General features: G+C 54.3%; 5 protein-coding genes across 5 annotated transcripts; 2 read left to right on the forward strand and 3 right to left on the reverse strand.

The window, feature by feature from the left end:
• Positions 1–9: 9 nt before the first annotated feature.
• V1518DRAFT_416805 (uncharacterized protein) lies at positions 10–3,237 on the forward strand. Its single transcript, XM_066904134.1, has one exon. The coding sequence runs from the start codon at positions 53–55 to the stop codon at positions 3,116–3,118; it is 3,066 nt and encodes a 1,021-aa protein (XP_066759355.1). The 5' UTR covers positions 10–52; the 3' UTR covers positions 3,119–3,237.
• V1518DRAFT_416806 (Mago nashi protein-domain-containing protein) lies at positions 3,095–4,055 on the reverse strand. The gene is made up of 4 exons (XM_066904135.1): positions 3,802–4,055; positions 3,646–3,741; positions 3,526–3,589; positions 3,095–3,472 (listed from the first exon to the last, which is right to left on the reverse strand). The coding sequence occupies exons 1-4, from the start codon at positions 3,989–3,991 to the stop codon at positions 3,244–3,246; spliced, it is 579 nt and encodes a 192-aa protein (XP_066759356.1). The 5' UTR covers positions 3,992–4,055; the 3' UTR covers positions 3,095–3,243.
• A 74-nt stretch (positions 4,056–4,129) lies between these two features.
• V1518DRAFT_416809 (tRNA synthetases class I-domain-containing protein) lies at positions 4,130–5,521 on the forward strand. The gene has a single exon (XM_066904136.1). The coding sequence runs from the start codon at positions 4,190–4,192 to the stop codon at positions 5,435–5,437; it is 1,248 nt and encodes a 415-aa protein (XP_066759357.1). The 5' UTR covers positions 4,130–4,189; the 3' UTR covers positions 5,438–5,521.
• Positions 5,522–5,529: 8 nt separating this feature from the next.
• On the reverse strand, positions 5,530–11,538 carry V1518DRAFT_427403 (uncharacterized protein; the record flags this gene model as incomplete). Its single annotated transcript, XM_066906034.1, has 2 exons — positions 5,530–11,218; positions 11,267–11,538. 2 exons carry the CDS (start codon positions 11,536–11,538, stop codon positions 5,530–5,532), a joined length of 5,961 nt encoding a protein of 1,986 aa, XP_066759358.1.
• Positions 11,539–11,868: 330 nt separating this feature from the next.
• V1518DRAFT_273723 (kinase-like protein) lies at positions 11,869–14,168 on the reverse strand. Its single transcript, XM_066901038.1, has 3 exons — positions 13,892–14,168; positions 13,713–13,835; positions 11,869–13,659 (listed from the first exon to the last, which is right to left on the reverse strand). Exons 1-3 carry the CDS (start codon positions 13,938–13,940, stop codon positions 12,140–12,142), a joined length of 1,692 nt encoding a protein of 563 aa, XP_066759359.1. The 5' UTR covers positions 13,941–14,168; the 3' UTR covers positions 11,869–12,139.
• Between the last annotated feature and the right edge of the window lie 4 nt (positions 14,169–14,172).

Below are 14,172 nucleotides of genomic sequence, written 5' to 3' on the forward strand. Positions count from 1 at the left end.
TCACGGCATTATCACCAGCACGCAAATTTGAAGTGGTCACGGAAGTGCAGTAATGTCGTCGTCGGTGTACTCGTATGTCACGTCGGCGTGGACTGCGACTGAGACTGAGACATCCTCGACGAGCACGCCGACACAGATGCCTGATTACCGCTCACCAGGGAACGCGCAAGCCAACTACGGACAGTCCCTGTCGACATTCATCTCCTCACTGACTGCTTCGCTGATTGTGTTTGGACTCGAATTGTGGGTTTTTGCGATTGTGCGCAAGCGCATTCGACGTGTGTATGAGCCAAAGACATACGCCGTGCCGAAACGGCAGCGTGTGTCGCCTACCGGGCGGGGGCTGATAGATTGGATTGTTCCAACCCTGTTTATGCCCGAGTCTGAGTTCATTCAGAAGTGTGGCCTTGATGCGTACTTCTTCATGCGATACCTCGCGATGCTTATTTTCATCTTTGTCATTGCCGCCGCGGTTGTGCTGCCTATTCTGCTGCCAATGAATTCAGCTAACACGTCGTCTGGCTCCGCGCGCGGTCTCGACAAGCTTGCGTGGGTCAACGTCGGTGCAGAAGCAACGGGAAGATATTGGGTGCATCTTGTTCTCGCGATCGCCTTCGTCGCGTTCCTGCTCGCCGTGTTCCGTCACGAACTCGCCGCGTACGTCCGTATGCGCCAGAAGTATCTCATCTCGCCGCACCACCAACTCCGCGCATCGGCGACCACAGTACTCGTGCGGGCTGTACCGAACAAGTTGCTAGATCCCCAGCGCATGCGAGAGGTGTTTGATGTGTTTCCAGGCGGCGTGCGCAACGTCTGGTTCGTGCGCAATGTGACGACGTTGTCTAACAAGGTTGCCCAGCGCGACAGTATCAGTACGACGCTCGAAGCTGCCGAGACTACATTACTACAGACGTGCACGCGTGCGCATAAAGTGTGGCTTGCAAAGAATGCAAAGCATTCGACTGCCCCTGAAGAACTTCCCACGAACGCACCAGATAATGCCGTGTGGCGGAAGTACATACCAGAGAGCAAGCGACCACGTCACCGCGTGTCGAATATCTCTTGGATGCCCGCAATTCCGCTTCCGGGTCTGTCTCACAGTGTGGATTCGATTGACTACTGCAAGGAACAGCTAAGCGCGTTAAACTTGGAAATCGCCGACATGCAGAAAGACGAAACCGTGTATCCGTACATCCACTCGTGCTTTATTCAGTTCAACATGCAGATTGCCGCGCACATGGCGTGCCAAACTCTCGCGAGCGAGGCACCAGAATACATGGTTCACCGTATGGTCGAAATCGATCCTGCGGACATAGTATGGTCAAATATGCGGATTCGTTGGGCGGAGGCGCAATTGCGCAGCTGGGGCGTTTTCTTCACTACAGCTGCTTTGATCATTGGATGGGCTTTCCCGGTCGCGTTTGTGGGTATCATTTCACAGCTGTCGTACTTGACCTCAGCGCTGCCTTTCTTGGATTTTTTGAACGATTTGCCGGCGGCGATTAAGGGTATCATTGCTGGCGTTTTGCCACCCGCGGCTGTCGCGGTTCTGATGGCCCTGCTTCCGCTCATTCTGAGAGTATTTGCTTACGTCAGTGGAGTTGCGACTGGCGTCCACGCGGAACTGAAGGTGCAGAACACTTACTTTGCGTTCCTCTTCGTGCAAGTGTTCTTGGTCATTACCATCGCAAGCTCCATAACGACGGTGATCCAGCAGCTCACTAATAACCCGACCTCCATTCCGGAGTTGCTCGCGCAGAATCTGCCAAAGGCAGCAAATTTCTTTTTCTCATATTTGATTTTGCAAGGTTTGGCTGTGTCTGCTGCGGCCTTACTGCGGATTGGACCACTCGTTATGATTAAGATTCTTGGCCCGATTCTGGATTCCACTGCGCGACAGAAGTTTGAGCGTATTACGACGCTGACGGCAGTGGAGTGGGGCACGTTCTACCCGATCTACACAAACCTTGGCGCGATTGCGATCGTCTACACGATCATCGCCCCGCTGATTATTCCGATTTCGCTGATTGCTTTTTCTTTGTTTTACATTTCCTACCGGTACCAGTTTATTTATTGTAATTACAGCCCGATCGACTCGTCAGGTCTCTACTTCCCCCGCGCGATCCATCAGCTATTTACGGGTGTGTATGTTATGGAGTTGTGCTTGATTGGACTGTTTTTTTTGGTGCGAGATGAGGAATTGCGTGCATCATGCACACCGCATGCTGTTATTATGATCATTGTGTTGTTAGTCACAGTGGTTTACCAGAACGTGCTGCGGCAGTCGTTTGCACCTTTGTTGACGTATTTGCCGGTTACTCTTGCGACACACTCAGAGTCTACCGGCCCGTTGGTGCTGTCGGGACCGGATCGACTCAAGGTCGATACTACCAGCTCGGAGGCTGAGATGCCCTTGTTACCGCAGTCTCCGCCGTCAGCGCGGAGTTACAGCGCTGTGAGTTACGGAAGTACAGATTATAAATACCTGCCAAATGGAAGCAATGGCGACGTCGCGACAACGACGGAGTCGCCTGGATCGGCATCATCAGCACCCCCAGGTCAACTTGAGCGTTCGTCGACACATAGCGGGGCTGTGCAGCAGGAGCTGATCGAGTCGCCGATTGCGCACTTGTTTTCTACATTCCGAAAGCCGATCAAATACACGCTTGACACGGTGCAGGACCACCTTCCGGAGCTCCACACTCCGTCCGTCAGCGAGCAGCTGCGTCTTGGCAATAACAAGCGCATCAAGAATATCACGGGACTAATATACACCGGCAACAACGCGGAAGCGCTTGAGAGCGAGTTGTTGCGTAACTCCAAAGACCGAATGCTACTTGAGGGCGTCGCGGAGGACCTTGAGGATTTGCCAGTCGAGGAACGCGAGTACCGCGTCCGCCGGGCGTTCACGCACGCGTCGTTGCGCTCGAAGGCACCGATCGTGTGGATCCCCGAGGACGAGCTTGGCGTCGCGCAGGACGAGATCGCGCGAACCGCGGCGCGATTCGGGGACACCATCGCGATGTCCTCAGCTGGCGCGAGTCTGGATCTGCATGCCAACGTTACGTTCGTGTCCCGACCGCCGGATTACGATATCAAGTCCAAGATTGCATTGTAGATGTGGAGGAGTTTTTACTATGCGGAGTTCATTTGTGTTTTTCATATGAGAATAGACGAACGTTAGGGGTATTGGTGGAGCTGGTAAATAGTGTACAATTGAGCTATGTTTCCTTCTTAGATAGATCAAATCGGCTTGATCTTGAAATGCAGCCCGATCAGCGAGAAAATAAGCGCTTTGAGATCCTGCACGAGATAATAAAAAACCCGAAGTCCTTCCGGGTCGTCGCTGTTCTGAACATCGTTGAGCGACCCCAACTTGCTGGTCTCGAACGAGATGTGGTCTTGACCCAGCCGGATCTCAAGTTCTTGCTTGCCTTCCCGGTTCTTTTCTGGCCAGCGCGAGTCGTCTTCCCTACGGGGGTTAGTTCAGACAGTAGTGGAAAAGTTGGTAGGCAGAAAACGTACTTCATGATTTCTGAGTCGACGATCATCTTCTTGAGTACTTGCACGATGAGCGCACTGACTGACACTATAACCCTTTATTAGCAAGCCGTAGATCAAGCACAAGTGAACCCGTAAACACACTCTCTTTTCGAATCAGCGAATCGTTCCGGTAATTCGAGTTATTCGCATACCGAGTCAGGGCGCTGCGTCCGTCGTCTTGTACTCTGAAATCAAACTCTGCAACGACCGCGTAAGCACCCTCGTCTCCACACAAACACGCCTTCCAATGTAACATACCTAAGAACTCGTGCCCGAACTTGCCGGCGTGGCCAGAGTAGTACCGCACGTAGAACGGTTCGTTTCTGTCGACGGTCGAGGGGTCGTATGGAGCCGCCGCGATGGCGCCGGCATCGTCCTGCATTGCTTCGGCCGACACTATCGCAACTTCCACAGCTGGCGCTGATGACGCGTCGATGGGCTCCGGCATTGTGCGTGTGCGTGTGCAGAGGTGGTGATGAGTGCAGGTGATCCTGAATATGTTTGGGCTGGGCTGTACGCTTGCATATGCTGAGAAGTACTGCGACTGCAACGGTGTCCCCTGAAAAACAGAACTTCTGCAAGATCACCACATTGTGAGCAATTCGCCGGTTGACCCGATTCGTAACCATCCCCATCGAAGCATATAATGGCAGACACCGTCAGCATCATCACCCAGAACCTGCAGGAGGTTCTGCATGAACAGATTATCCGTGACATCGTCGAAAAAGAGGGCCGGCCGCTCAAGCTCTACTGGGGCACCGCTCCCACAGGCCGTCCGCACTGCGGCTACTGGGTGCCCATGACTAAGCTCGCGAACTTCTTGCAGGCGGGTTGCGAGGTTAAGATCCTGCTTGCTGACCTGCACGCGTTCCTCGACAACATGAAGGCGCCGCTGGACCTCGTCGCGTACCGCGCGGCCTACTACGAGCGTATCATCAAGGCAATGTTGCGCTCTATTGGCGTACCCATTGAGCGCCTCATCTTCGTCACTGGCTCGTCTTATCAACTCTCCAAGGAGTACACCATGGACATCTTCCGTATATCCTCCATCGTGTCCCAGAACGACGCGCGCCGCGCTGGCGCGGAGGTTGTCAAGCAGGTCGAGTCCCCGCTCTTGTCCTCACTCATCTACCCGCTCATGCAGGCGCTCGACGAGCAGCACCTCGATGTGGATGCGCAATTCGGCGGCGTCGACCAGCGCAAGATCTTTGTACTCGCAGAGGAGTACCTCCCATCTCTCGGCTACAAGAAGCGCGCGCATCTTATGAATCCCATGGTCCCTGGCCTGACCGAAGGCGGCAAGATGTCAGCCTCGGATCCAAACTCAAAAATCGACCTGCTCGAAGAGCCCAAGGCTGTGCAGAAGAAGATCGCAGCCGCATTTTGCGCCCCCGGCGTCGCTGACAATAACGGCCTCATCGCCTTCGTCGAGTACGTCATTTTCCCTATCTCCTCTATTGGCGCGGCCGTCAAGGACCAAACCGGCGTCACCACTCTCCTCAGCAAGGATCCGGTCTTCACTATCAACCGGCCAGAAAAGTACGGTGGACCCATATCCTTCACATCCATCGCCGAGCTCCGCCGTGCGTATACCGCCGAGGAACTCTCCCCGCAGGATCTCAAGCAGGGCATCACCGACGAGCTCAACAAGCTGCTTGCCCCCATCCGTGCCGAATTCGAGGCCGACCCCTCTTTCCAGGAGCTCGAGAAGAAGGCGTACCCCCCACCAGTCATCGCCAAGAAGGAGAAGAAGAAGGAGAAGGTCCTGGGCGCAAAGTATCTCGAGGCAAAGGCGAAGAAGGAACGCGAGGCCGCTGCCGCTGCCGCTGCCGCGGCCGCCGAGGTCATCGAGGAGACTCTCGAAGAGGAGTTCAACAATACCTCAATAGTGTAAGTGCTCTTGAATTCCATTTTGATGTAGCTGCCCTGTTGTCTGTATACCGGGAACACAAAAATAAACTAAACGTATAATACCAAACCCGGTGCCTACATACTCTCCCATCCCCCATTATCCACCGCCGCGTCGATCTTCCGCGCGATATGCGATGCAACCCCGTTCTGCAACCACAAATTCCGCACTAGGTTGTTATAGCGCTTCTGTGACAAAAACAACGGCCGTCCTCGCTTTAAATTCGGATCAATCTCGCCGTGCACATCCAAATACGGTGCGGGAGCAAACGTGCCATACCCGTTGCGCAGGTACAAGATTGCGCACTTCTTGATCAGCAAGTAAATCCCCACATAACCCGCGCACTGCCGCATGTGCTGGTTGCACTCGCCCATGGCACGCTTGCCGTTGCAGCAGTAGTTCTGGCAACACACCAGTTTGCCGCAGAACAAGCAGATCCCGGGATCCTCAGGACTCGTCCCGCACTGCTCACACTTGAGCTGCCCGACCTCCTGGAAAAACCCATGCAGCCGCTGCGGCAACTTGAGGAGCCTCAAGACACCCGGGAAATCTACCGTCATCGGCGCGCCACCATATTGTTGACCAAACGGCGGCCGCCGCCGCGCAAGGTCGAAGTGTCGGAACCACCGCGATATAACCTCTTGCATGCGCTCGTTTGCACGCGACGGCGACGACGCGTGCGGTGAACCCACGAGTTCATAGATGCCTTCCAACGTCGGCAACTTCAGTAGTGTCAGCAAACGTTCCGTCTCGTCGCCCTGCACATCTAGCAACACTTCGCTGTCGTAGTCTATCGGCGCACCAACGTAGGCGAGAATCGCGCTCTTCCTCAAGAAAGGCAAAATCAACCGCTTAACCAGCACGACGATCGTCGTCATTGGATAATGTTGGTTAAAGCTCTCACCAACCTCGCCACACTTGTCCATCGCAAAATCAGTAAGCACGAACATAAACTGCAGCGTCCGCGGTGTCACGCCCATCACCCCCACGTCGTCGCCAAGCTTCCTGATCGACTCAACGTCCAACCATGGGCTATGCTTCTGTAACTCGCTGTTAACCAGATAAATCACTTTCACGACCTGTGCGATGTAGCACAGCAAGAGCACGTGATGAAACTCCACGTCCATCGCGGGAACCATGCACACTGACGCTTCAGCCAAAAAGCTGAAAATATCATCTGTCAAAAGTGGTGGCACGATGTCCGGACACGTTACCGAGTTCTTGTCGTACATGCATTCCTGCCCGAAGAAAAGTTTCCCGATCTGTTGCAATGTGTTCCGGTGATACGATGTCGCTGCGGAGGAGTCAACTAAAATGCCCGCACGCTCCGCGTTCGAAATCGCACCATATGCAAGCACGTTTCCGCGCAGCATCCGCAAAAACGACATTGTGCGCTCCGAGACCTGGTCCAGCACACTTGCGCCAACGCCAAACTCGTTACGTGCATGCGTATTCGGATCTGCACCACGCACCGCAATCTCCGCAGATGATACCGTCGCCGCGTATGCTGCAGCCAGCTCATGATACGGGTTAAACGTCGTCGCCTTCACGACCAGGCCGCCCAGTGCTGACGACAGCTCGTGCAACACCTTGGAGTTCCCGATAAACATACGCCGCAGCATATCCATTTCCGGAGTAATCGCCTGAGCCTCCGTCGACGCCACAAGCGGCATCGACTCCGCGGACATGAACTTTCTAAAATAAAACGGCGTCATCAAAGACTCCGTCGTTCGGAACACATTGTTCCGTACGACCTCGCAATGGGCCTTGCGCGCAACCGTCTGCACGTCGTCGCAGGTCCGCATCTGCATGATCGTGTCCCACACATCGTTGACGATCCACTCGGAAAAGGGCTGTGTCGTCCTGCACGACTGGTCGAGACGCTCATCCAGGTCTTTGAACACGATTGGGAAAAAGCCGTTATTTAGAGACTTGCACAGCGGACACAAGAACTCCTCCTTCGTCACATCCTCCGGCAGATTTCTTGTAATATACTGTCTCCGTCGCGCCGAAATCAACGCCTTATAGCTCTCGTAGCACGCAAGATGCATGATGTGTCCGCAGCTGACTACGAGTGGTGTCTCGTTCACCCACTCATTAGGGAAGCCTTTACCGATCGTGTTGTCGTCACTCCCAGTATCATCCGTACTTTCCGGCTCCTCCACACTCGGTCTGTCCAAATCAGTTTCATCCGCCCTAAACGCGTCCTTCATAACTTCAGGCACACCGAACGGCGTCTGTCGGAATAACGTTGATTCGGTAAACAACCCAATAGTACCATACATCTGCTCCTCCGTCGTCGGCTTGCGGCACAGAATACACTCTTCGCGCGGAAACGACCACACCTTTCGCGTACCCTCGGCGGATTCTGTATCTTCTTCTTCATCCACATCCATCATATCTTCGTCCTCGAACGTGTCTCTGTTGTTATCCGCAAAGCTCTGCTGTTGCTTCTTGAAATCAGCCAGAATTTTCGCTTGCCGTTCCTTCGCTAAACGTTTCCTCCGCTCGACAGGCGGCTCTGTTGGTCCTTGTAACTCCTCGGCCTTGTCGTCGTCCAAGTCCATGTACACCTCCGCACCTTCGATAGCAGCCACCGTACTTGCATGTTCGTCCGGCGAGTTCTCCTTGATCAGCTGGATCACACGTTCGACGAGAGGTATGTGAGCTTCAAACTTGGCACTGTTCTGCTTCATATAGTACAGAATCTCCAGCACGGTGAGGTACTGCCCATCCGTAACTGCAACGCGCCCCGCGTTCAGCGTGCACGCGTTATAGCTGAACGACGGCAATTTCCGCTCTGGATCCTGCACACAAATGGCATCTTCGATTGCAGCCACATGGCACAAATACAGCGTCAGTCCAAGCAGCGAATCCGGCAACGACGAGTCAGGTGATAACCTCTGAAACACGACATTCGCAAGCGTCACGTATATCATCAGTGTGAAATCAGAAGTTCCAACAATCCACCCCAGTCGCGCGAACGGGCCAGATTCAATTCGATCCAATCGCGGCTCAATTACGATCGTCTCAATCGGCTTTTTTGTCGTCTTGGCGATCGTCTGCTTAATTTTTGTTTCCGCAATATCCCACTGTGTGGCTGTGTAGTGGACGAAATACGGGTCCACCTCCTCGTAGCACTCCGGCTTGAGTTCGTAGCTTCCATGGTCATTCAGTCCCTCTGGCGCTTTGAACGTTGTAACGTCATGAAGAATGCTTTCAAATTTCTCATACGCCGAGAAATACTCCGGCATCTTGCGCGATATATCAGAAAACGGTAACGGTTCGCAGCACAGCGCTTGAATCAATTCCCGGCGAATCAGCGCCTCATTCGTCTGATCATAATTCATTCCCAACAAACGTTTCCGCTCACAAAGAAGCACAATCAAGCTGTGCAGGAATTCTTCAACAATGTAAAGAAGTTGGGAGTCGTCAAACACGGCATGTGTAACGGCACCACGGAGCCAAGTAGATAAACTCCAACGTGTGATGATCGTCTTCATCACGCGTGACTGGTCGCATGTCACCAGCATCGTCTGCACTCCAATAATATCCCGGGCGTACCCGCTCTCTCGCATAGTGAGGTCACGGTAATGCAGTTCGTGTGTTCTCAGTGTGTATCCATTCCGCACCCACAGGTTAGACCGGATCTGAGCAATCACTACCAGCGTACGCAGAGGATAATCCAGGATTAGCATCAGCATATCTTCCGGAGAGTACGTGACAGCTCGTCCCGCCATCGGGGGATCCAAAGTTGTAAACGACATCAGCGAACGCAGTTGCTCTGCAGACTCAAGCCGGCCGAATTCGATCAACCAAGTCATAAACGCCATCAACGGGTTGTAAATACTCAGCGCGTAGATCTCGACAGGGAAATGCACGACGCTATAGGATACCTCTGGGTTATCAGTGCTGACTGCATTAAATTGTGGCCGGTCAACTGCCTCGTTGTTTGCAAACCGATCGCGAAGATAGCTCAAAGCACGACAGGTGAGAATGCGCGCGATAGTCCTGATCGATGCCCATGAAGACGCAACCGCACCATCGTAGCATCCCCTGGCGATGAGCCCGCCGAGCCTAGTGATCGGAGTCAAGACATAGAAATAGACCATCCAGTCAGTCGATTCATACTCCACGTGCTGGTTGACCTGTCGGATAATCGGTGCGCAGCCTTCAAAGAGTAGCAAAATGTCAGCAATCTGACGTATTTTGTTCTGGTCGCATGAAATACGCTGTTTGATCGTATTTCGGGTGACAAGTTGCTCGATATCGGAAAACACGCGCTGCAGCCTCTTGTTTTTCAGTGTCCGTAGATCCGGCTGGATGCCGACCGTCAGGTCGACAGACTGTGGAGGCTCGACGCGGCCCTTTGTGATGTATGTATACACGGCGGACGTAAAGAGCGAAAAGTATTTCTTTACAATCTCGGTTGCAATGGTGGGACACGTAAACAGCTGTGTGGAAAGAAGAATAACCGACAGCTCCGGCTCCCGATCCGCGAGCATGTATTGCTCGATCAGCTCTGGATACAGAGACGCAAAGTGCATGCCGATCGTCATCTTGTAATCCAGATTCGAGATCATGGTCGACATCAATATAGATTTCACATTCAGTCGCGCGACCTTCCACAGCCGAATATCAAATAACATAAGGTAATCCAAGCGGGACATGGCTGTACTGACTGGTTTATCGTAAGCACAAACTCTACCGAATCCGGGTCCGGTATCCGGTTGAGAGTCAACATCATCTACAGTCGGTGCGAGCAAAGCCATGGAGGCGTTTGAGGGATAAGATTGCGCTCTGTCATCGAAAGAAGATGCATCGTCTTCCATATCGGTCCAGTACGCCGGTGCGCCGGTGGCCGGTGCGCTCTCTGAACTTCCTGAGGAATGGTTGTCGCCCGGTGGCGAAACTTCTCCACGTGTGATAAGCCCCGGACCAATATTGAGGTCATCATCTGTGTCATCGTATTGGCCTGCTGCAGGATAAAGCGGTTGCCTGATCTTTGTTGCCGACGAACCAATGCGCCACGGCATACAGAGCGCCTCACAAATCATATCACGGAGAGCAAAATTATGTCCGACGATACTTGACGCTGACAGATCCTTCAGCCACGATAATATCGTCCCGCACATATCCTCGCGGAATGTATCTCTCGTCGACCGGATGCTACACGCCAGTTGGATGTTGTCGAAGGTTGCGCGCGCACCGACAAGGTGCTGCAGATTACTCGACGTGCTTACGATCTTGCGGCCGAGCTTATAGATCTGCGTAGTAACAAACTGTGCATATTCTGAGTGCCGCTTCGTCATGCTCGAGACGGCGGTCTCGAAGTCATGGAATGAGTGCTTGACGTCGTTCCACAGCACCAGCGCGAACTGCTCGTCGTGCGGATCCGTCCCGTCGCCGCCGTACACTCTCGGATCCAGCGTAAATGAATCACGGTCATACAGGATATTGCGGATGTCCCTAGAATCCTGGTAGTTCTGTGGCGAGCACGAAACGACGTCGAGCACGTAGTCGAGCACCTGCGCCACGGTCTGTCTGATCGCGTCAATTAAGGGATCCGGTAACCGGTCGCCGGGAGCCGCGGATGCTTTGTAGTACCGGCAGTTCATTTCGCAGAGCCATGCCTCTGGGTCGCCGCAGTCGCAAACGCCACCTTCGTCTTTCTGGGAGATCGCGACGGTGACGGTATGGCCGACGTGGTCGGAGGCATTGTAGCAGCGCCAGCAGAGGACGCAGGTATCGTCGAGGCCGCATTGTCTGCGCTGATTAGTCGTGACTCCCACATACAGGATCTCAGAAACATACTTGCAGCGGTACGTGGGCTCTCCTTTTTGGAACTGGTGCATACATGGCCGGCCCGGGTGCGATGGATCAGTGTTCTGCCCCGCCATACGCCACGGCTCCGACGCTTTCGGGCAACCGTGTGGGAAGAAGTACTGCATGTACTGGTCATTGCAGGCTATAGAACTGAAGAGGATTCTGAGGAGCTTGCGCTCCGTGTCGTCTGTGTAAGTGTAGTGGTGATTCGCGGGAAAGGTGCGGAGAGCCTCCGATAGCGGTTCCCTGTCGTAATACATTCCGATCGGTGCAGCCTCTTAAATTAATGATAGCTGCTCACAACGCGGTGATTCAGGTGAGTATAATGGAACTAAGAACAAAGCTATGGAGTAAGTCTGCGATTCGCAGTCGGTCGGGGCGGTACGCATACTTGACCGCGAATAGTTGGACGACGCTTGCGAAGACCCGGTGGCGCAGAAACACCGGCGATAGGGAACGCAAACAGATCGACGACCAGTCGTGCTATCGCGAAATCAACAAAAATCTAGCTGCAAATATAGTGGCGAGAGTTGGCACCGGGGATGCTGCGTCCAGCGGATTTGAAATGCGAGTCAATTTAACTGATGACCTCAGCGGCTGAGTTTCGACACAAACTGCACGTTTATAAGCGCGCCGCGTCCGTCACGCGCAACTGTACGGCTTGAATTCTCGCTTGTTTATACTTCTACTGCCGCGGAACGCGCACAGGGATACCATGGAGACTGTGTTGGAATATTCGTCAGGCTGTATTAGCTATGGTGGACACGACTCGCATACTCTACGTGCGAGATCGTCATATCTGAAAAATGCAAACGAATGAATGATACTTTGAATGGCCGACTACTGCGCCGACACGCCGCACTATGAAACGCTAAGCGGGACCTTGTCCACGCTCACGACGTCGTGCCGGCCGGACGACGACGTGCTCCGCGTGCTGAGCGGGAACGAGTCGCCGCTGGTTTTGGATGAATACAAGTCCGCCGCATCGAGCGGCGTTGCCGGTAACGCGGCGACTGGTGCACGTTCCTTTTTTGTCGGAATGACATAATGCTGTGGAATGGCGGCGGTTCTACTGAGTAGAATAGAATGAAGTCTCGCGATCTCCGGAGTCTGCGGTGAACCTCCGAGGTTGAGAGAACACGGCGAGGCGCTACCGAGCGACGGCGAGTCGGATGATCTGGATGATGACTGACGCGCGCTGCTGGCGGAGTGTTCGGACAGAAGTAAGGATTCTGAGGACAAACGCTCGCCCGTGAGGAGAGGTGGATCACTGAGCGTCGAGCCGATGTCGCTAATGAGACTAGATCGTTTCGTGTGACGGTGGTGCTGATTACTGGCAGGTGTGCTATGTGTGTCGCCATGCACTGAACCGGAAGACGAGGACGCGCTGCTTGTGGGGTATTCAAGCGGACCAGCCTTGGTGTAGTCGTATGCCTCGAACAGGTTCTGAATCAGCGAATACTTTTCTTCCAGGTTGCTTCTCTTGTGCGAATCGCCGGTACCCCGCACGAAGTCGTACCACTTGCTCTGTTTTCCGCGGTGGTATTCGAAGCTGTCCTCGAGCAGCAGTTCCTCGAGATCATAAGAGGTGTCATAGTTGATTTTGTCGTTGGATGGAACAAAGGGAGGCTTGAACTTCTTCGCTTCGAGCTCGGCCTTGGTGTACGTGGAGAAGAACGGATGCTCGAAGAAATCGTCGATGCTCTTTACGCCGAGACGCTCCTCTGGGTTTCTGCTCAGAAGCGCCTGCATTGCGCTCTTGCTGAAGATGGACATATACTTACGTGACGGCGGATACAGGACAGTCATGGTTGTGATGCGAGAGATAAGTTCTTCCTGGTCGGATGCCACAAACGGGCGGTGTCCGTATATGCATTCATACATGACGACACCGAGAGCCCACCAGTCGACAGCAGGTCCGTATGCATCATTGTCTGGCGCGGTGTATACCTCTGGCGCGACGTATGCCATGGTTCCTGAGACGCCGCGTATTTCGGACCTAGTGGCACCGGACGCGACGGCGCTATGGTGCTTGCGACGGCGGGATACACTGGTGGCGACGTTAAAGTCGGCGAGGGAGACGTGGCCATCCGCGTCGAGCAGGATATTTTCAGGTTTAATGTCGCGATGTACATAGCCCCTGGCGTGGACGTAATCAAGCGCACAGGCGACTTCCGCGATCCAGAACTTTACCGCCGGTTCGGCGAAAGATCGTCGCCTGAGGTGGAAGCGCAGGTCGCCGCCGGTCTTGAGATCGACAAGCAGGTAGAGATAGTCGTCATCCTGGAAGCAGTAGCGCAGGTTGCAGATGAAGGGATGACGGAGGACCTCCAGGATCTTGCGTTCACGGAGGATATTGCTGACGCAGTCGGACTTGACGACTGGTGTTGCGGTGAGCCACGCGGTTAGCCAACGGGAAGGGGGACAACCGCACCTTGGTCCTTGCGGAAGTACTTCATGGCAAAGCGCTTGTTGGTGACCCTGTCCTGCACGATGCGGACACGGCTGAACGAGCCGCGACCGACGACGCGCAGCATGCGGAAACGTTGGAGACAGACTGAGAGATGAAGTGAGCCGGGGAGATATGGGGGGATGCACGGTAGGAATACTCACGGTCGTCATCGGCGGTACCCGCAGTCTCTTTGGTAGGGATATTGCCCATGGCGGAGCACGGCGGGTGCTGCGTGGGCGGACGCGCTGCGGGCGGCGGGGGAGAGTATTATGAAGGAAGAGGCGGCGAGAAGAAGGTGGCAGCCGCATTCGGCCCTAGCGCCGGCCACGCGAGCACGCGTGGCCGACTTGAGGCTACGCTATGGAACCTTGTGTGCATTTGGGTTTCCACGTGGCGCCCGCGTGCGCTCTGCGAAACACTGCACCACGGTGGCACAGCCATG

The sequence above is a fragment of the Limtongia smithiae genome, assembly GCF_038497785.1.
Source record: "Limtongia smithiae strain NRRL Y-17922 unplaced genomic scaffold V1518scaffold_6, whole genome shotgun sequence".
In the NCBI taxonomy this organism is placed as follows: Eukaryota; Fungi; Ascomycota; class Lipomycetes; order Lipomycetales; family Lipomycetaceae; genus Limtongia; species Limtongia smithiae.